General features: G+C 46.3%; 1 protein-coding gene across 15 annotated transcripts in view; it reads left to right on the forward strand.

Moving 5' to 3' along the window:
• Positions 1-22661, forward strand: part of PPFIBP2 (PPFIA binding protein 2) — a 150839-nt gene that overhangs the window by 30432 nt on the left and 97746 nt on the right. For 7 of the 15 annotated variants that reach the window (XM_044379463.3, XM_057316943.1, XM_044379458.3 and 4 more), the window contains exons 2-3: positions 3199-3295; positions 21794-21996. In XM_044379463.3, coding sequence (XP_044235398.2) covers positions 3232-3295; positions 21794-21996 — 267 coding nt within the window. In that variant the 5' untranslated portion in view covers positions 3199-3231. The remainder of the gene's footprint in view (positions 1-3198; positions 3296-21793; positions 21997-22661) is intronic. The other 8 variants (XM_048217484.2, XM_057316939.1, XM_057316938.1 and 5 more) reach the window with 2 other exon arrangements.

A 22661-nucleotide genomic window follows, 5' to 3' on the forward strand; every position in this document is an offset into this window, starting at 1 on the left:
GGCGGGGCCCCTTCTTACCCAGGTGTCCTGCCATCGCCTCAGACCTGGCAGGTCTGGAACTGAGCTCATCAGCTGCTCTAAACAGGTTCTGGCTTCTGAGTGCTCCCAGCCTGCCGGCCCAGGCTCCCGGGGTGTCAATATGATACACCTTTGACTCACGTTTCACTTCACACCACCTCCCGCGGGTCCACCCAGCTTGCTGTTTGCCAAGTACAAACTCATCACTGGGCAGAAGGCCCATGGGCCTCCTTTTATGGCCCTTCTGTTGCAGGGGGACGTGGCCTGGGTCCTCGGGGCTGGGCACCTTCCAACTGTCCTCTCCCTCTTACCCTGCTAATAAGGCCCCCTGTAGGGCCTTCTGTTGAAAGACGTGACCTTTCTTCTCAGAAATCTGTCCTGTTTACATCGGAAGCCCCTTGGTGTGTTGCGTACCGGCATCCAGACCCCTGAAGTGGTGGGTGATTCCCAAGCTCCTCTCGATAACTGCCCTTGTCACCCTTACATGAGTTCTGTGGAAGGTTCTGACTCACCCTGAGCGGCCGGATGCCCTGGTAGACTCTCATTAACCGTTTTGGTATTTGCCAACTCCATCCTGCCCTTACACGCTTCCCTGCCTTCCCACCCGCCCTCTGCCTGGAATAGCATTCTCCCCCTTATCTTCTGAGAAAGCTTCTACTCACCCTGCAAGACCCGAGGAAGCCGCACACCCGCCTCAGTGAGCATACAGCCCGTACTGCGTCATAAGGACTCGTTCACACTTCGTCTTCACTAGACTGCGTGGTCCGTGGGCGCGGGGACTCGGTCTGATGGATCAGTATCTCCCCGGTACCCAGCGCGGCAGGGCTCGGGGAATGTTGGTGGAAGTATTTGCTCATCAGCTTCCGCATGCCAGGCACTCAGCTAGGCACTGGGCGCAGAGGGGTGAGCGAGGCAGACGGGGTCCCCCTGCCTCCATGGGGAGGGGGAGCAAGGCCAGTTACCAAGGAAGCAAGTATACGGACGAGATACTTGAGAATTGCTGTGCTTCGATGGGGCTGCTATGGATGGAGGTGTGCCAGGAAGGCCTCTCTCAGAAGACACAGGGAAGCTGGAACCTGGAAGATGGGAAGAAACCAGCCGTGCAGAGAGCTGGGAAAGCGTGCTCAGGGCTGAGGGGATGGCAGGTGGAAAGTTGCAGAGGAGAAGGTCTTGGAGTGTTGGGGGGCAGACAGGAGACCGGTGCTGCTGGAACATGAGCAATGGGGAGAGCGATGTGGGGCTGGCCTGGCCGGATCCTGCAGTGCCTCTTTCGTAGGTCACAGTGAGCGAGCAGTTGGGACTTTTCATCAGGAGCAGTGGGAAGTCCTCAGAGGGAAGTGTTTCAGACCTTCGTCTCTGAGTAGATGGGAATATGCTGATTATTGCCCTGGTTCTCCTCCCCGCCCCTTCCTGCTACCTCTCCTTTCTCCCCCACCCCTGCCCCACCCCCAGGCTTGCTTCCATTCAGGCCCTGAGATCTGTACATGGCGTTTGGGGTCTCCAGGTATCCGGGCTGCTCTTCTCAGCAGGGCCAGCTCTGTTCCTTGCTGCAGCCTCGCCTGGCTCCTGCCATAGCCCTGAGGTGCCGACGAGGCTCCCACCCCCTCCACAAGCTCCCATTCTCTTTCCCAAGTTGATTGTGCAATGGTTCTTGGCCTGCTGAAGCCCAGTGCCTGTTCCCAAACCTTCCTTGGCCTTTGCTCCTATGAATCACTGCCCTTCCCCTCCACACACATTGTTGCTTATCTCTCTGTGCCATGCCAGGGGAACCAGCCTCTTGGACTCACCCGGGTTCTCCCTCCCTGAGCCTACCCCATTGAGTTTAAAGTCTCTCCTCCAGTGAGCTGTCCTGGCACAAATACATCCTGAAATTATTGCCTCACTTCAAAAACAAAAACGAAAACAGCTAGCTTACATTGAGCACTTACTATCTGTGAGGGAATGTACGAAGTATTTTCTGTGAAATAGTCATTCCTCATTTAATCATGACATCAACCTGGCGAATGGCATTATCCCCATTTTACAGATGAGGATACTGAGGCTCAGAGGTCACATAAACAACAGAACAGTGTTTGAACCCGACTGTTTGAGCTGCTACGGCCTGGTACAGTCCCCTGTGGTTCTTTGTGGTCCTCAAATCTTTACCCACACCATCTCCAAAGCCACTTCTCTATGGCTGCTCGCTTTGCTTTCTTCTCTTCGAAAGTCCAGCTCCACAGGGAACGTGAGCTGAGAGCCCCAGGAACCCCTGCTTCCTGACACGTGCCATCCTGGGGTAGAGGAGCCAGGCCTCTGTTCTCCACAGTGCTTACGCCCACTGGGCATGTGCATGGCTTTTGCTGAAGGAGCAAATGACTCCTGCCTCCTGTTCATAGACATGAACTAGGGATTACAAATACATTGTCAGTCTCTCCCTGCCAGCCAGGGAGAAGGTGGGAAGCCAGAAAAATGAGAAGAGGCTGCAGGAAGACCATTTAGCCGAAGGACCTTTCGTAGAGGCAGGGTTGTGCGGAGATGGTACCAACTGCCATCTTCTCCATTAGATGGGGGATTGGCTGCTCTGTGTGTCCTTGGAGAAGCTCTTCAGTCCCGAGGAGATGGGCTGTTGCACCTTGCATAGTGTCCGGTAGACTAGAACTAAAATGGTAAGAGGAAGGGCTCCAGCTTCGTAGGACAGATCTCTCCCCACAACAGTGTGCTGGCAGCCTTCCGAGGCCAGGCCCTTGTTGACCGCCTGAGAAGTGAAAGTGGTCGTAGAGGGCTCAGCCCGGATCACACCTACCCCACGAAAGCATTGCAGGTGCGGGATGAAGGCAGCCGGAGGACAGCTGCGCACTTGCTGAGACTGTCGTGATCCCCTCTGCTGCAGGACGCGTCCTCTGGAGTCACCTTCCCTGACTCGTAGGGGTGCTTCCCAGGTGCTGGCTGCAGCTTCTGGAACCTGGGACTCTTCACGGTGGCTCTTATTTTCAGAAGCGAGCGGGACCGCATGCTGAAGGGTCGTGGAGACAGAGCGCTCGTGCCAGGAGGGCGAGGCTCTAGAGGTGGCAGGATCGGGGGTCGCCCGCCAGGATCCTTGGGAGAGAGTGCCCCTGGGCCGAGGAAGGAGGGCTTGCAGGCTTGCGCGCATCACGTGGACCTCTCTGTAACTCTTCCTTTGTTCTGTGCTTGCATTTTCAGTAGGAGGAGGAGGAGACCGAGGGCGAAGGAGTCATGGCTTCCGATGCCAGTCACGCGCTGGAAGCAGCTCTGGAGCAAATGGACGGGATCCTGGCAGGTACGGGCAGGGAGCCCTCGCGGCTCATGGCTCGCACTCCACACTTGCGGAACCGTGTTCTCCCCTCTGACCTTTCTTTCTGGCTCAGTGAGAAGCCCCTCGGTGGATTTATTGTATCTCATTGTGCATGCCAGCTCTGTGTGTAGGAGTTCAGACTCGCAGAATTCTTTGCTACCTGGTGCGAGGTTAGGGCCGCCGAGACAGCGTGGGCGCACTGCACGGTGGCAGGTGTCGAACAGCGGCACAGCGTGGGTCCCGGCTCTAAGGCAGCTTGGCTGCAGTAAGATCGCTTTTACTGCAAATTGGCCAGAACACATCATGGCTTGTCACAGTTGAGCCGAAATAAAACTTAAAAGTCTGGCGACTTTGCCACCAGAATGCACGTGTCAGCTCCCTTCCCCAGCTAGTCTCCAGTGTCTTTGGGAATCAGGAGGCAGTTTGGTATTGATTCATCTCATCACCTAAAGATTGTTGTTGGGGTGCCTGGGTGGCTCAGTTGGTAAGCATCTGACTTTTTTTTTTAAGATTTTTTTTATTTATGTGAGAGAGAGTGAGAGAGCACACACATGAGCGGGGCGGGGGGAGAGGGAGAAGCAGACTCCCCCTCTGAACAGGGAGCCCGGCATGGGGCTCGATCCCAGGACCCTGGGATCATGACCAGAGGTGAAGGCAGACACTTAACTGACTGAACCACCCAGGTGCCCCAGCATCTGACTCTTGATTTTGGCTCAGGTCATGATGTCAGCGTTCTGGGATTGAGCCTCACGTGGGCTCCGTGCTTAGCAGGGAGTCTGCCTGAGGATTCTCTTTCCCTCCCCCTCTGCCCCTCCTGCTCGCGCGCACTCTCTCTCTCTCTCAAATAATTAAATAAATCTTAAGAAAAAGAATGTTCTCTATGTCATATTGTATTTTACCTATCATAACTGACTTAACATTCACATTTGTCCATTAGGAATATTCCTTAGAAAAGACCCAGTAAAACTGGTTAATTGGAAAAGGCTCCCAGTGGGCTCTTTGGGCTAATTAACTCTTCGACAGGGGGGAGCCCAAGCCCATGCTGATTAGAATAAACCTGCCATTGCAAATCTTTCCCGAAGGGCCCAGGTCCTCCTTCTGTTCTGACCTGATAACAAGTCAGTGGCCTTATTTGCATGCCGGGCATGCTTTTTTTGGGACTTTGCTTGTCATCGTGTGGCCCTTCAGCTAGAGGAGGCCGGGGACGGCGGTGTGGGGGGAGGCAGGCTTGGGCTGAGTGTGGCTAAAGCCCAGGATGTGTGTGGGTACCTGATGCTGCCCCTTGCCAGGCACTTGGCTGCTGCTTCGACCCTGCGGAGACAACCTGACTCGCTGAGGGTTCTGGGTGTTGGGGCCTGGGGTGGGGCTCGGGTTGTGTGTTGACGAGTCTTCATGGTCTTGGTGGCACATGTTGTAGCTGTCATCTTTCAGGCTCGGTGAATTTCTCAGCAAACAGAAGGGCTCTTGAGAGCCCTGACTAATGCTTTTCACAGGCTCCATAGATCGGATGTACTGGTCTAGGTTAGGGCCTCTGAAGCCCCACTGAGAGGAAATAGTCAAGAGCGTGGGTTTCCCAGCAGGACTTTCACAGAGTCTCATCTGGAAGCTGCCAGGGGCTCATGTGAATGGAGATCAGAGCCACAGGGTCAGACCCTCACAGCTTAGAGCTCTTGGATGGCTGTGAGAGATGAATGGACACCACCTCAAGAGGGCAGTTGGCATGGGGTCAGTGCACTTCCTGCCTCCCAGTTTCTGCACATTGGCATTCCGAAAATCATGAAGCCTCTGGCAGAATGCCCTGTCTCAGAGAGCTATATGTGACCCCCAGGGCCTTTGGCCTAACAAGGGATCTGCTGGTGAGGGTCTGGGATGGACAAGGAGGAAAGGCCTTTGGCATTGGTTATGCAGAACCCAGGAGGCCCATCCTTCTGCCTTCCTAGCACAAAGTTCTCCCTCCTCCTTCTCTTTCCTTCATCCTCCACCCTGGCTGATTCCTTCTAGGAGGGCTCCTTGGGCCGCTGTGCCTGGAACAGGTGTGAGAGTTTTGTAGAGAGGCGATCTAAGACATCCCAAGGCATTCTTTGCAGATTGGTCAGGAGGAACCCCTGCAGCCAGGCTGCTTGGCTCAGATCCTAGCTCTACAACAAGCTGTTTACCTGACCAGGCCTCAGTCTCCTCATATTTAGAATGGGAATAATAATAGTACCCACCCTAGAGGGTTTACACACATAAGGTGCCAAGAACAGTGCCTGGCACATACTAAGCACCATAAAATGTTAGTTTTTGATAAATTAACAAGGGATAAAAAAAAGTCTTCATTATGTTACATCTTCTCAAGGACGTGGTAGAGTTCTTACTTACTCAGGACCTCATTCACCCATTTGAGTTTTGTGTCTTTCATTGTATAAGGCTTGTGCGTGCCTTGCTGGACTTGCCTGGGGTCTGCAAGATTCACGCATGGTCTTCTGAGTGGTCTCTGCCCTGTTCCTGGCCCTTTACAGGCTGTCTTCCACAGAGCAGCAGAGCCATCTTTGAAACATACATCAAATCCCAGTATTCCTCTCTCCAAAGCTCGTCAATGGCTTCCCATCTCAGGGTAAAATCTGAAGTCTTCAACGGAGCCAGCACTTCCAGACGCCACTTGGCCTTTGGCCGCCTTTATGGCCATACCTCCTACCACTTTCCTCCTGACATACCTTGCTGTAGCCTGCATGCCGGCTGTCTCAGGACCTTTGTGCTTGCTGCCCCCTTTGCTGGAATGCTGTCCTCCACATACCCTCGGATCTGATCTCTGCCACAATGTTGCCACATCAGAGAGGTCTTCCCTGACCCTCTCTAATTAGCACCCTCCCCCTCCCATCACTCTGTCCTCATATCCTGTCTATATTTCTTTATGGCACTGATCGTCATCTGACCTATTACATTCACATTTGTCTCTTTGTGTATCATCGGCCTCCCGCACCAGGTTGTAGGTTCCACGAGGACCGAGGCTTTGCTGCTCCATCTCCAACACCTCAGTAGGTCTGCCAGCACGTATTCGGTGTGTAATGAGTTCTTGTCACGTACACATTTTATTTACTTTTGTGAATAGGCTCCTCCTCTATAGTGTCTGCTTCCCGGGCTGTGCATGGAACTTCATTTATTATTTTCTCTGGTGCCCTTCACTGATTCTTCTGCGCTCACAAATCACTACTTTTTTTTGAAGATTCAGTGTTTGCCATGTCCCGTGAACCATCTCTCAAGTAGTAATTAGACAGGAGCCATTTGGCAGATAATTGAACATTGAGGTAATTAGTGAGTGTCTGGAGGGTATACGTTCTACACTATTTGTGATGACAAGAATGATAATTATTTTTTATTTTTTTTAAAAGACTCTATTTATTTATTTGAGAGCTAAAGAGAGCATGAGCAGGGGGGAGGAATAGAGGGAGAAGCAGACTCCCCGCTGAGCAGGGAGCCTGATGTGGGGCTCAATCCCAGGACCCTGGGGTCATGACCTGAGCTGAAGGCAGACGCTTAGCCAACTGAGCCACCCAGGTGCCCAAGAACGATAATTATTGAATGTCTTTGTGCAGAATACTCTTTCGCAAGGTTATTAATACCCTCCTCATATTCAAGGTGGTTGGGCCAAACTGGATGAAAGAACGTAAGAGTTTTTATGGTTGTTCAAGTTGAGGTTTGAATCCCAGCCCCGTCACTTAGGACTGGCTATGGGATATTTAGGCAAATTGTTCAATCCCTGTCTGAGTTCAGTTTCCTCATGTACAATAGTGGTATTAGTACCTATTTCATATTATTGGGAGGATTACATTAATGCAGAGAAGGCACATAGGAAGTGCTCAGTTGATATAAGTTACTGTTTGTTGAGATTAGTACTGACACTATGATTTTTACCACCCAAGGTCACAGTGCTGGTAAATGTCAGGATTTTGGGTCCAGGGCCATCTGAGGCTCTTCCAGGCTGCTTTCGTGCCCGCACTGGTTTTATGATGATGTGTAATAGAGCCCCGGGGGCTCTGTGGGGCCATCTGTAGAGAAGAGTTAACTGGGAGTGGGGTCAAGTTCTGTTCTTGCTCCCAGTTCCCCAGCCAGAGTGACTCTGCTCTCGTCTCTCTTACGCATCAGACTTCCAAGTAAGGTTTCCTTTGCTGGAAGGGCGGCAGCCAAGAGAATGTTTGAAAACTGCGTTACCACATCACGATGCCACAAATCCCGCGGAAATGACATTTTTATGTGAACGTTTACATCGTCCTTTCTGTATTTCTATCCTGGTACTAATTAGAATGACGTCTAGTGATGCCAACACTACCAAAACACAATCACTTCTGCAGCTGTTAAGGTGCTCAGATGAGTACCCACGGACTGTATTCTCTCACTTTCTGAAGACACAATTACCACTTACTTCAAATGGAAGAAAGTTTTACAGGCTTCCTGCGTGCCCCACATAGCAATCATTTATGCAAAAACAACGTGGATTCCTCCTAAAACGGACAAAGTTCCTTCAATAATGATTCCTAGTTATAACGCTACAGAACAAGGGATTTCCCTTTATTAATTACTCTGTACTATGATAGGCTCAGGTTCACGTTCTGAAACTCTTTCCAAAAAGAGTACACTTAGGGTATGTGGTATCAAGATTTATGTAATTAAATCTTTAAGACAAAAAAAAAAAGTGTCATGGTGGCCCGTATCTCCAGGCACCCAGTGGCCCTGGGGGTGTGAAGAAAAGAAATGCCTTGCAAGCAGAAACAGGACTAGTAAATGAAACACCTTACAGGGTTGAATTCTTGAAACCTGAATGGGTGTTTCCCGGGTGTGACGGTGCTTGATTGGAACACCAAAATTCTATGCCGGAAAGTTGGAAAGAGGTGACTGAAAGACCCCAGCCCCCTTGTCAAAATGATTTGTTTCTAGTACAAAAGACCATTGTTAGCTTCCAGTACGGTATTAACCTTTGCTCTTGCTCCTGATTAATCCGGTGATTTGGCCTGCAGATGATACCATAACTGAATTACGCTCTTGACAATTGCGATCGAACTGTATGTTGCTGGATACGTTCCTCCGGGTGACCCAGAACAACTGCCACATAGTCTCATTTTGCATGAGGCTTAATTTGTGGGGTAACAGGTTCAGTGGCTGCTCTGTGAGGCCGTTTCTGTGATAGTAGCAGAGAATCCCGTGGTCAGGACACCGAGGACCATGCATTCCTCTTCACCGTAGCAGGCGGTCCCTCGGGCAGTCATCTGCAAGCTGTACCCACCTATGAGGACCATTTAAAAGGAGGCTGTTTTATGACGGTTAAAAAAAGAGGCTGCTCCCGGCCTTTCTGCTAACTCTGATTCATGTCTGGGTGTTGGGTTTTTGTTTTTTGTTTTTTTCAAGATTTAGGTTGGGAGCAGAGAAAGTTCTGGTCAAGACTAGATTATTCACCTTGACTGTTGAACGGCTTCAGCTGTGGCGTTGAAGGCTGCTGCTGAGTCTGGGCTGGGAACGTGGTCCGTTAATAGGCCGTGTCCGGGCCCGTGTGAGGTGGGTCAGCACAGAGCTGTCATCAGTGAGGGAGGGGCAGAACCGGAACTGCCTGTTGCCCACTCAGGATGCAGGCTGAGAGGGCTCGGCTCTGATTCTGACCCAGAGTGGAAGTTTGGAGGGGTCCCGTGGGCTGAGCTATCAAAGACTAATCTTTATGTAAAGGGATCAGAATGGCCCACGGTGGCAAGCCCTGTTCGACAGCCATCATTTCGATTTTCCCTCTCACTGGCGGAGCCCTCCTCCACAACTTCAGGGCTGCGTAGCCTCGTTTTCTATGCTCTGAGGGAGTTGGAGTAAAACTGGAGTTACCACTCCTTCCTTAGATACTTGCTATAGTTGCAGGTCTAGGAACTGACCTGCAAAACCAAGTGGGCCTGGTGTTTTCTTATTGAAAGGCTTTCTTTTCTTCACGGTTATAAACAATGGTTTAATTCTCCGTTGAGTTTTGGCAAGTTATATCTATCTAACCCTCTAATTTTACTAAGAGCTTCAGTTTTGTTTCTTGGGGTTTTATATAGATTTTATTATGTTTATCTTATTATAGATTTTATTTATTTACTTGAGAGAGAGAGAGCACGCCGGCACATGTGCAAGTGGGGGGGGGCAGAGGGGGAGGGAGAGGAAGAAGGCAGGAATCCCCCAGGCAGACTCCATGCCGGAGCCGGAGCCGGAGCCCGATAAGGCCTCGGTCTCACAACCCTGAGATCATGACCTGAGCTGAAACCAAGAGTTGGATGTTGGATGCTTAACCCACGGAGCCACCCAGGTGCCCCAAGTTCTTTAATTTTGTTAACATAACATGGCTAGCCTACATTTGTTTTTAAAGATTTATTTATTTATTTGAGAGAGAGCGTGCCCATGTGCACGCTCCTGAGGGGGGTGGGCAGAGGGAGCGAGAAAATCTTAAGCAGATCCCATGCTGAGCACGGAGCCCTCCTGGGGCTTGATCTCAGGATTCTGAGATCATGATGACCTGAGTGAAAATCAAGAGCGGGTCGCTTAACCGGAGCCACCCAGGCACCCTAGCTATCATATTTTTTAAAGATCTGCTACACTTGTTATATCTCTGTTTATATTCCTCATATTGTTTAATTGTACCCTCTATTTTTTTGTCTTGCCAGAGTTAATCTTTTTTTTTTTCTTTTCTTTCTTTCTTTCTTTTTTTTTTTTCTTTTTGAGAGAGTGGCGGGGGCAGAGAGAGAGAGAGTGAGAATATGAGAGGGAGAGAGAGTCTTAAGGAGGCTCCATGCCCAGCACAGGGCCAGTCCAGGGCTCGATCTCATGACCCTGAGATCCTGACCTGAAACCAAGAGTAGGTCACTTAACCAACTGAGCTACCCAGGTACCCCTTATCAGAGTTATCTTTTCTTTTTTTTTTTTTTTAGTAATAATTTTTTATTATCCTATGTTAGTCACCACACAGTACATCCTTAGTTTTTGATGTAGTGTTCCATGATTCATTATTTGCGTATAACACCCAGTGCCAGAGTTATCGTTTTTATTATTATTTTCAGAGAACTGACTTTGGTCTTTGTTGATCAGTCTTATTATATGTGTGTGGTATATTCGTATATATTATTTCTCCTGTAAATAGATAAATTTGTATATATATTAGTCCAGGTTCTCCAGAGAAACAAAACCAACGTGTGTGTGTGTGTGTGTGTGTAGAGAGAGAGAGAGAGAGATTTCTGAGAGATTGGGTGATTGATTGATTTTAAGGAATTGGCTCACGTGATTATGGAAGCTAGCAAGTTCAAAATCTACAGGCCAGGCCAGCAGGCTGGCGATCCAGGGAAGAGCCAGTGTTGCAGCCCCAATGTGAAGGCTCTCTGCTGGCAGAATTCCTTCTTTTTCCAGGGAGATAAGTCCTTTTCACTGATTTGACGAGGCCCCCCCACCTTATGAAGAACCATCTGCCTTAGTCACGATGTACTGATTTCAGTGTTAATCTTGTCTGAAAATACCTTCACAAAAACCTCTAGAATAACGTCTGATCAAATATCTGGGTACTGTGGCCTAGCCAAGTTGACACGTAAAATTAACCATCACAGTATCTATAGATACGTACGCATTCGTAGCAATACTTAACTATATATTCATGTTTAACATTTGAATAGTTTTAGCATTTTCTTCTCTACTTACTTAAATGTATCTGTACTCTTTTAAAACACAAATTAAAAAGCCAATCAATAATACATATTTTCAACTGCCTGCTCACTTCATTGTGTTGTGGTTAAGTGTCTCCAGTACTTATCCTTTGAAATTTATTGATACTTACTTGCTTTATGGCCTGGACTACAGCGCAGTCGGCAGTCATTACTGTCCCTGCGTGGTTGGGAGGTGTGCGCCTTCTCCCAGTGGTCGGGGCAATGTTCTCTGCTTGCTCAGTACATGCACTTTGTTTACATCTTTCCTACCATTACTGATTGTTTTTTGTCTGCTTGATCTAATCAGTTTCTTAGAAATGCATATTAAAATTCTACTAAAGAGTGGATTTTATCTCATAATTCTGTTTTGAAGCTGTGTTTTGTATTATATGAATATACATTTAGAATTAGTACTTCCTGGTAAAGGCTTTCATCATCATATAGTTATACTCTTCATCTCTAGCAATGCTTTTTGTCTTTATTTTTTTTTTAAGATTTTATTCATTTATTTGAGAGAGAGAGAAAGCGTGATAGAGCACGAGTGGGCAGGGAGCAGCAGGCAGAGGGAGAAGGCCCCCTGCTGAGCAGGGAGACCCATGCGGGACTTGATCCTAGGACCCTGGGATCGGGACCTGAGCAGAAGGCAGATGCTTAACAACTGAGCCACCCAGGCGCCCCAGTGCATTTTGTCTTAAAGAGTGTTTTGTCTCATGTTAATCTGGCCGTCCCAGCTTCCTTTTGGTTATTATTTTTCTTGGTATTATCCTTCTTCCATCTTTTTTCAATTGAAAGCTTTCCATGTGCTTTTGTCTTAAGTGTAGCTTTTGCCACGGCATTATAGATGCATTTTCACTTTTTAACCAAGTTAACGATATCTGTCTTTTAATTGGCCAGTTTAGTCTGTATACATTTATTTTGACAATACGTCTGACCTTTCATCCACTTAGCGTCTGATTCCTCCTCATCGCACACTTTCTGTGGTTCCCTCACCCCTCCTTTTTTTTTTTTTTATTGTTTCAAAACATCGAATTATTTGTATGTGCTTTTATTCCAGAGTCAAGCCCCAGTGTCCTTCTGGGGGGGTGGGCTTCTCCAGGTGACTGAGGGTAGTGCCCTTTCGTATCCCGGCTCTGGGCAGAGCTCTCCCCTCTGACCTCTCCCTGTGCTCAGCCTGAGCTTTGTCCCCTGTCCCCCTCGAGTGGCCTGTGGCCCAGGTGATAGGCCATCGGGGAACTGGCAGTGGTGCATAGGGCAAACACCAGCTCAGATGCTCTCTTAACCCCAAGGTTCTGAGCTCTGAAGATTTCCGTCAGTTCATTGCCTAAAAGAGTGTGTATACATGGGTTTTTAATTTTGGGGTGTTGTTGGATGGTTTCCTCTGTACAGCTAGTCTGCCCCTGCCTGCCCTGTTGCTGCTATAATGCTGTCACCTTCCTTGGCTCACTGTCCCCTTCCTCCTGTCTTCAGAGCCCACAGTGACAGGTCGAATCCCCAGGACATGTCCCTCTGACCCAATCTTCTGCCTCCCTCTTCTTATTTAAGAGCTCATGTGATTAACAGTACAGGATAACCGCCTTGTCTCAAAATTCGTCACCTTAATCACATCTATGTAGTCCCGTCTGCAATGTGAGGTAACGCATTCATAGGTTCCATGGTTTAGGACTTGGACATCTTTGGGGGGGGTGTCATTATTCCGTCAATAATGATTAAGTAACATCCCATTAGTCCCTTCCTTAGTTTTAAACCAATTAAGGAATAGACAAAGGGGTTAAACAGAAAGAGAAACAAAATAGTGGCTTTATCTTAGTTTTACTGATTAGGAAAGTTCGCTTGACCCGAAGCCACCATCAGGACCTTGAATACCAGACATCCCAGACACACACTTACATCGGAAATTGAATTGAATCCCAAACGACAGACCTCCACAGGCAGAGCTGGTCTCAGAAAGCTTCCCAGGAGGACGGTGCTTGCATCCAGGAATGGGCAACTCTCTGCAGAGGCCCTTCTGTCAGCTCTCTCATCAGAAGACGTGTTCTTCCTTTGAGGAAAAGTTGAGTGAGGGGAGGCAGGGGCGAGGCCACAGATATGGCCTTCATGGCAACCACCTTCCCTTCCCACAGAAATACGGAGACAGGAATAGGTCCCCCTAATAGGATTCTTGAGTCTCGTTGAGACTTCCTGTATGGCCTAATCTATGGTCAGTTTTTTTTAATTTGAATGTATTATTGAATATGTTCGACTAGCTGACACACGATGTTACATTAGTTTCGCCTGTGGAACATAGTGATTCAAAGGTTTATACACCCCCATATATCTCTGTTACAGCCTCGCTGACTATATTCCTTATGCTGTGCCTCTCAGTACGCTGGTGACTTACTCATTCCGTATCAGAGGAGCCTGTATCTCCCCCTCCCCTTCACCCATCTTGCCCATTCCCCACCCCCGCCCCTCTGGCAACCCTCAGCTGGTTCTCTGTATTTATAGGTCTGATTCTGCTGTGTGTGTGTGTGTGTGTGTGTTCAGATTCCACATATGAGTGAAATCATGTGGTATTTGTCTTTCTCAGTCTGATTTATTTTCGCTTAGCAGAATACCCCGTAGGTCCACCCATGTTGTCATAAATGGCATGATCTCATCTTTTTTATGGCTGCGTGTGATATTAATATCTCACATTTTCCTTATCCATTCATCTGTCTACCCCCATGGACCCTGGGGTTGCTTCCGTATCTGGGCTATTGTAAACAATGTTGCAGTAAACGTAGGGGTGCATGTATCTTTTTGAATTAGTGTTTTTGTTTCTTTGGGTCAATACCAAATAGTGGAATTACTAGATCATATGGTATTTCTATTTCTAATTTTTGGAGGAAACTCCATGCTGTTTTCCACAGTGACTACAGCAATTTGCACTCCCACCAACAGTGCGTGAGGGTTCCTTTTTCTCCACATCCTCACCAACACCTGTTGCTTCTTGTCTTCTTTTAATTTTTGTCATTCTACTACGTCTGCGGTCAGTGGGACACAAATGCTTCACATGGGCTTGAATGCAGTGCGCCCGTCTAGCTGTTGGGACAGACGTCGGGACAGACTTTTCTGGCCTTTGTTCCGATAGATCACCACTTGATTCGTTATTTCCTATTTAGCTCTGCTTGGTCTGTCGTTCCCAGGCGTGATGGTCCCAGTGTGCTATCTCCGACTATGGATTCGGTGTTCAGAATTTCTGTTTAGGATCTGTGCGTCCAGGTGCCTCAGTGAGAAGGCATGGAAGTCCCTGTGGCGCTCAGGACTGCGGAGTTGCACGGTTTCCATTTACAGGCTGTGCTTTCGGCTTCTCCTTATCGAGAATGTTGGGGGCAGTCCCTTCCTCCACTTACACGGTATAGAGTAGAATTCGTCACTTCCTGAAGGTTTGACAGAACCAACTTGTGAAAACATTTGGCCTGAAATTTTCTTTGGAAAAAAATGAATATGGTTCAAATGGTTCAACAAATGACAATTTAAATTATTTTTTATGGGAGTACTCAGATCACTTTTTCTTTGTTTTGTCATTTCATCCAGTGATTTTGTGCACACGTGTGTGTTTGTGACTGTTTTTTTTTTTTTTGAGGGCTTCCTGGTGAAGGCCAAGCCTTCTTCTTTAAGACTCATTCTTTTTTTATTTTAAAGATTTTATTTATTTATTTATTTGACAGAGACAGCCAGCGAGAGAGGGAACACAAGCAGGGGGAGTGGGAGAGGAAGAAGCAGGCTCCTAGCGGAGAAGCCTGATGTGGGGCTCGATCCCAGAATGCTGGGATCATGCCCTGAGCCAAAGGCAGACGCTTAACGACTGCGCCACCCAGGCTCCCCGTTTGTGACTGTTTAATAGCTTGACCCAGTGTTCTAATAGGTGGAGTCCTTTGCTGTCCCTCTTTGAATACCTTATATTTCAGTCATTCAGTGTCATAATTTTTTGTGTGTCTCTTCTGTGTCTCTCTTAATAACATCAAAGGACTGGATTTTTTTCTATTCAAAATTTTTAGTTTAAGTAGGTGTGTTTAATGCATTTATAATAATTATACTTACTGGTATACAGGGGTGTTAGGGCTTATTTCTCTGTTTTAACTTTTTTTTTTAAACTTGTTTTTGATTTTGTCTTGCTGGCCTCTGTTGTTGTTTTTAACCTCTGCTAGAAAGTTAAATATCTCTTTCTAGCCTTCTAATGCTCATTCTTACATCTTTAACACGCCTCCTTACCACAAAGGCTAAAGGTAAACATCTTCAAAGAAGAGGAATTCTTCGCCATTAATACCTGACTCTTAGAATGCTTTGATTGCTACCACTGCCCCATTGTCCGCATTATTTTTATGTAGTATTCCAGTATCATTTTGATTCATAGCCTCCAAATTATTGTGATTTTTAATTGACGGTGTTTATTTTGCTTAACAAAAAATTTGAGCGACTGCTCCGACGTAATTGATTCTTTCACCCCACACCCCCTGCTCGGTGCGGTTTCCTTCTTCATGAGGTAGACCCTTGAAAATTCCATGAGGAGTAAATTGCATGCGTCACCATCTGAAAAATGTCCTTATGTTATTCTTGATCTTGAGTGACTGCTTACCTTGTGCGGGTTACAGGTCGTAGATGCTGTTTTGTGGTCATTGGGATTTATTGCCCACGAGAAGCCTGTTGACAAGATAACTGTACAATATTTGCCTTTTCTCTCTAGTTGCTTTTAAACGTCCTCTTTGTCTTTGGTGTTCTTGAGTTTCACCGTGTGTGGTTTCTAGGGTGGGCGTGTTTTGATATGTATCCTTTTGGGGATGCAGTGTGTGTCTTCAAAATGAGAGGACTCAAGTTTTCAACTGTGAGGAATCGACAGTGGTTTCCTGTTTGTTGCCTCTGCTTCATTCTCCAGGCTCTGTCCCACCTTCCACTCCCATAATTCTCTCGTCTGTTCTTTCAACTGTCCACTTAACTTAAAACTAACGTGTTCTATTCTTTGTCTTGGTTTCCACTCGGTTCTGTTTCAAAATTTCCTGTTGTTTTTCTTATGCTTTCTTACTCTTTCATTGAGGTTTCTATTTCTTCCTTTTCCTCTTGAATGATGTAAAACATAGTGTGTGTGCCCCAATAGACCAGCATTCCCAAATAGACAAATATGTACTCAAAATATTAATTGATTGGTTTGGACTTACGTGTATTTATAAAGACTTAGGTAAGATAGTATATTTATGAATTTCTTGTCTTGGTGGCACATTTTTAACAATTTTATTCAAGCATTATGTTTATCTCCAATATGCTCTTTTCGATCATTACGAACACTACCTTTTGAATAATTTTAGCAATCCAGAGTAGTTGTAGAGCATTTGGAAATGTTGAGAAAATGCGGATCCATGTTTGTAGGGCCAAGATAGGACCTGAGAATCTGTATTTCCACTGAGCTAATGCTATGTTGGATGAAAGTGGTGAGAGTGGACATCCCTGTTTGTCCCTGACCTTAGGGGAAAGGGTCTCAGTTTTTCGCCATTGGGTATGATGTCAGCTGTGGGTTTTCATATATGGCCTTTATTATGTTGAGGTGTGTTCCCTCTAAACCTACTTTGTTGAGGGTTTGTTTTTATCATGTATGGATGTTGTACTTAGTGAAATGCTCCTCTGCATTATTGAGATGATCATATGGTTTTTATCCTTTCTCTTATTGATGTGATGTATGATGTCGATTAATTTGTGAACATGGAACCACCCTTGCATCCTAGGAATAAATCCCACTTGACTGTGGTGAATGTTTTTTAAAATATATTGTGGGATTTGGTTTCATAATATTTTTTTTGAGGATTTTTACATCTGTGTTCATCAGAGGTGTTGGCCTGTAGTGTTCTCTTTTTTTGGTAGTGTCTTTATCTGGTTTTGGTATCAGGGTAATGCTGACTTCATAGAATGAATTTAGAAGCTTTCCTTCCTCTTCTACTTTTTTGGAATAGTTTGAGAAGACTATGCATTAACTCTTCTTTAAGTGTTTAAAAGAATTTACCTGTGAAACCATCTGGTCCTGGACTTTTGTTTATTGGGAGTTTTGTTGTTCTTGGGAGTTTTTGTGGGTTTCTTTTTTTGGTTTTTTTTTTTTTTTTACTCATTCAGTTTCATTGCTGGTAGTCAGTCTGTTCAAATTTTCTATTTATTCCTGTTTCAGTTTTTGAAGGTTATATGCTCCTAGGAATTTATCCATTTTCTTCTAGCTTTTCCAGTTTGTTGGCATGTAATTTTTCATAATATGCTCTTATAATCCTTTGTATTTCTGTTGTGTTGTTTTCTTATATCTCCTCTTTCATTTCTGATTTTGTTTGAGTCCTTTCTCTCTCTGTCTCTGTCTCTCTCCCTCTTTGTTGAGTCTGGCTAAAGGTTTGTTAATATGAATGATCTTCTCAAAGAACCAACTCCTGTTTTCATTGATCTGTTCTATAGTTTATTTAGTTTCTATTTTGTTTATTTCTGCTCTAATCTTATTATTTCCTACCTTTTACCCAAACAAAACATTTGAGTTTTGTTTGTTCTTTTTCTGACTCCTTTAGGTATAAGATTAGGCTGTTTATTTGAGATTTTTCTTGCTTCTTGAAGTAGGCCTATATTGCTGTAAACTTCCCTCTTAGAATAGCTTTACTGCATCCCAAAGATTTTGGACTATTGTATTTTCATTTTCATTTGTCTCCATGTCTTTTTTAATTTCTTCTTTGACCCGTTCATTGTTTAGTAGCCTGTTATTTAACCTCCGTGTATTTGTTGTTCTTCTCAGACTTTTTCTTGTGGTTGATTCCTAGTTTCATAGTGTTGTAGTCGGAAAAGATGCATGGTATAACTTCAGTGCTTTTAAATTTGTTGAGACTTGTTTTGTGGCCTAATATGTGTTCTGGAAAATGTTCCATATGCACTTGAAAAGAATGTGTATCCTGCTGTTTTTTAAGATGGAATGTTCTGAACATATCTGTTAGCTACATCTGGTCCAAGATGTCATTCAAAGCCACTGTTTCCTTGTTGATTTTCTGCTTGGATGATTTATCCATTGATGTAAGTGGCGTGTTAAAATCCCCTACTATTATTATATTACTCTCAATTACTCCCTTGTGTTTATTATTAGCTGCTTTATGTATTTGGGTGCTCCCATGTTGAGTGCATAAATACTTACAACTGTTATATATTCCTGTTGGATTGTTCCCTTTATGATTATATAGTGTCCTTTTTCTTTTGTTACAGTCTTTGTTTTAAAGTCTATTTTCTCCAGTATGAGTATTACTACTAAGGCTTTCTTTTCACATTTGCCCGATAAATGCTTTTGTATCCCTTCACTTTCAATCTGCATGTGTCTGTAGGTCTGAAATGAGTCTCTTTAGGCAGCATAGAGATGGATCTTGTTTTTTATCCATTCTGTCACCCTGTGGCTTTTGTTTGGAATGTTTAGTCCATTTACAGTCAAAGTAATTATTTTTAGGTATGTACTTATTGCCATTTTGTTACTTGCTTTGTGGTGGTTTTTGTGATTCTTTTCTGTTCCTTTATTTCTTGATCTTTTCTCACAATTTGCTGGCTTTCTTTACTAATATACTGGGATTCCTTTCTCTTTATTTTTTGCATGTCTGTTACCAGTTTTTGATTTGTGGTTACCATCTTACACATATGGCAGTCTGTATTAAGTTGATGGTCGCTTAAGTTTGAACCCATTAAAAGATCATTTTTGAAAAGTTTATCTTTCACATAGTATTTCTGAACTGTATGACATACGTACTTTGTGTAAGTGAAGATAGGACTGTTTGTTACTGCAGCATAACAGCCGAGAAGATCAGTAGCTTGAAGCAGTATAGTTTATTTCTTGTTCATATTCTAAGTTCCCCCCGGATCTGCTGGGAGCTCTGGTCCCTGTCATCACCCCTCTTGGATGTGGGCTGATTCAGTCTCCACCGTTACCAGAGGCCAGTGCAAATAGAAGAGATATGGGGAATTACATATTGGTTCTTAAAGACTTTCATATTTATTGGACAAAAAAGTCATGTGGCCTTAAGTAACTTTGAGCAAACTTGTAATCCCACTATGAGCTCAAGTAAAGGAGAACCAAAGCATATATAAATAACCCTAATTATTACCACATACCTACTTACTTGCCTTTGAAAGTAATCATTAAAAGGCTTTCAGTAAAATCCTATGCTTGCATTTTATGTGGTCTTATTTCCTCTAATAATTACTGAATCTGTATTAAGCTTTAGTTTTTGCATCCTTAAAATAAAGATTCCCAGGTGACCTCCCTAAACATCAAAATTTAGTATCGATTGTGGTGATTTGCTAGTGCAATGGTTTCAACTTGGGCTGCACATTAAAGTCATCTGGGGAGCTTTTCATTCTTCCAGGTCACACCTCAGACCAATTAGAACCTCTGATGTGGGGCCCAGGCATCTAGAGTTTGTAAAACTCAATGTGCATATAAAATTGAAACCCTTTGTGCTAATCTGTCTTCCCCAAAGAGTGCTTCATTGTTCACAATAAAGTGATAGAGTGCCCCCAGAGAGAAACTTTTATTAGGGTTTGAGTCTAAGGTGAATTGCCCTTTTCTGAGAAGTAATTTGGGGAACAACACCTTGTCTCTTTTATATTTTGTGTTTTCTGTTATGTTACCATCTCTTTTATCTTGCTCTGTTATCCTCAAGTATGAGGGCATGTATTTTCTTCTTTGTTGTATCTCATGTTCTATTTTGACTTGCTTCCCGCTGTGGTTGTAATTTTTCCATAGGAGGTAATCATCCTAAGGGACTGTGTGGAGTACAGAATTGAATATTCTGGGTGATTTTTGCATTTGCTAATGCTGGGCCCTAGGAGTTTCACCATTCTGGACCATTTTGTGAGCCTATGTGTTGATGTAAATTGCAAAAAAAAAAAAAAGGGGATTTAAGTATTTCTTGTATACATCGGGCGCCTGAGTGGCTCAGTCATTAAGCATCTGCCTTTGGCTCAGGGCGTGATCCCGGCGTTCTGGGATTGGGCCCCACATCAGGCTCCTCCACTGGGAGCCTGCTTCTTCCTCTCCCACTCCCCCTGCCTGTGTTCCCTCTCTCGCTGGCTGTCTCTCTCTCTCTGTCAAATAAATAAATAAAATCTTTAAAAAAAAGTATTTTATGTATACATACATCACATACAAGCATAGGCAGAGAACAAAAACAGGTTTAGATACACATGTGTACACACACACACGTGTGCGCACACACACTTGCACACACACACACATGCACACACACCTTGAACAGTAGGGAAGCATCCCAAGGCTTTAGGGCAGGGAAGGCCCAGAGAAGGAAGAGACTTGCCCAGTACCACAGAGTGACATAGAGCGAATGAAAATCTCAATCTTCCCGCCTGCCCTGGCCTGACGTGTCCTCCGTGTCCTCCGTGTACAAAGGTGTGTATGTTAGAGCGTGTCCGAGATGATCGGGTACTACTCAGCATTTGCTTGGAGACTGGGAGGTCTTGCTCTGTTCCAGTCCATTTTCTTCCCTGAACTCAGCTGTGGCCCTTCCCAGTCAACTCTCCATTGGATTTGCAGGGCCCAGAAACTGCTGAGTACACACTGGAGTGTGGGTAATCGGCCGTTTCCCAGCTCCCCAGAGCCATGGGCTTGTTTGTGGATTGTGACCCACAATTCCCTCCAGCCTGTGCTTTCAGAAAGCAAACCAGCAATCAAATAGTAATTGTTTCCTTCTGTGTGGATTTTTTCCTTGCAAAGACTGCCGTGGCAACTAGGAAGCTGGCTCTTAGAAGGGTGGAGGGGGCCTACATTTAGACGTCAGACCTGCCGTATAACTGGGGATGCGGTGGCCCCATTGCCCACATTTTCCAGCAGAGCCCTGATTCCTGTTGGCCTTATAAACAATCCGAATGCCCTAGAAATTCCACCGCCGACACCATATTTTCTAAAGTGTGTTTTATTGCTGAAAGAAGCACAGAAATCTTTTGTCAGACTGTGTCACCCCGGTTTTTGGTCTGAAAAATAGACCACTGTGTTTATGCAAAGAAGACTTTTTGTTTGTTTGCTTAAATGGTAAGGTTCAGAAAGGCAGAAACAGTCTTGTTTGGGTCACTTGAAATTAGAAAGAGCTGACCCAGTCCAAGCTGTCTCCCTCTTAGCTGTTCCTCCAGGCACACGTGCAGATAGTCAGTAGTCAGATGCCCCTTCAGCACGGGTAGGGACTGGGACGCCAGGAAGTCCACCCACTGGGCCAGGGACCCTGGCCTCAGAGCGTCACAGCCCATGACGGGGAGAGGAGATGTCGATTACACGGTAACTCACACATCTGGAAAGTGTGAGTCCCTAAGGCGATGTAGAGATCCTCCAAGTGGGAAGATCCAGAAGGATTCCAATCCGCTGGACGCCCTCACCAGAGCTGGCACTGCGGCACGGGGCCAGCCCGGAGTCGGGAACCATTCCAGGAGGAGAGGAGAGGGGAGCTTTTTGGTGCCATCTGTGCAAACTGCCCTACCACGTTAACTTCAAGTTAGGAATTGAACAGTAGGAGATTGGCAGCTCATTGTTTCAGCTAGTGTGTTTTGGGTCATGGTCAGGGCTGGCTGTGTCCTCCCAGTTGTCTAGGGGTGTGAGCTTCCATACATCGGTCCAGGTTTAAAGATGGTGTCTGCCGAGTTTGCTGTGTGAATGGTTCTGCTGGGGGAAGAAGTGGTTTTCTAGGCTTCCTTTCCATCTCTGACCCCTATCCCCTCTCTGCTCGCCCTTTGCCAGTTCCTTGCCGTGGCGTCCACCCTTCTTACCAAGGTTCCCACCTCTCTCTCGTTCCAGGCACTAAAACAGGCGCAGATATCAGTGACAGTGGCTGTGAGCCTGTGCTGGCCTCCCCGGCCTCCCGCACGAACCCTTTTCCAGTGCTCCATCTCGTTGAGGACTTGAGACTGGCCCTGGAAATGCTGGAGCAGCCTCAGGAGAGAGCAGCCCTCCTGAGCCAGATCCCGGGCCCCACAGCTGCCTACATAAAGGAGAGCTTGGTGAGTGGGCCCGTGGCCCGTTCGGGAGGCCATTGGGAACATAACCACATAACCACGGGGCGTACGGAATGCCACACTGCCTGGGACTGTTACCTCATCTGTGTACCTTCCAGCCTCTTCTTGCTTCCCATCCGGCTTTGGCCAGAGCCCCCACTAGCTGGTCCTTTCCAGCAGGAGGGGAGAGCCCCAGGCCAGCAGCTCAGGCTGCACGGCCAGCCTGCCTGTGGCCTCCAGTCACGCTCTCTGAGAAGGGAGACACCCAGGGCACCCAGAGGAGAGCAAGCAGGAGAGTTCTTCCCTGCGGGATTACAAGCACAACTTCCTAATTATAATTTCAGTGGGGTCCCTATCTTCGGCTGTCCCCCCTGCTCCTTTTCTCTTACAATAGCTGCGCCCTTCACTGCCGCCCCTGCCCTTCAGACCTCCTTGCCCTGGGATGCTCCGTCCCTAGAGCGGGATGCAGGGTTCCTGACCCCACTCCCGCTCTCTCTAGATCAAGGCTGCATGTCTGCTAGTCTCTAAGGGAGGCAGAGGAGAAACCCGAGCTGTAAATACATGGCTTTAGTGACCGGTCTCCTTCCCCGGGGAGACCAGCTGGTCCACTTTAAGAGCCTCGTGATAGTCGGGATTGGGAGCAGTTGAGGAGCTTGCCCGCCGACGTGTCT

Source organism: Ursus arctos, unplaced genomic scaffold (assembly GCF_023065955.2).
Source record: "Ursus arctos isolate Adak ecotype North America unplaced genomic scaffold, UrsArc2.0 scaffold_22, whole genome shotgun sequence".
In the NCBI taxonomy this organism is placed as follows: domain Eukaryota; kingdom Metazoa; phylum Chordata; class Mammalia; order Carnivora; family Ursidae; genus Ursus; species Ursus arctos.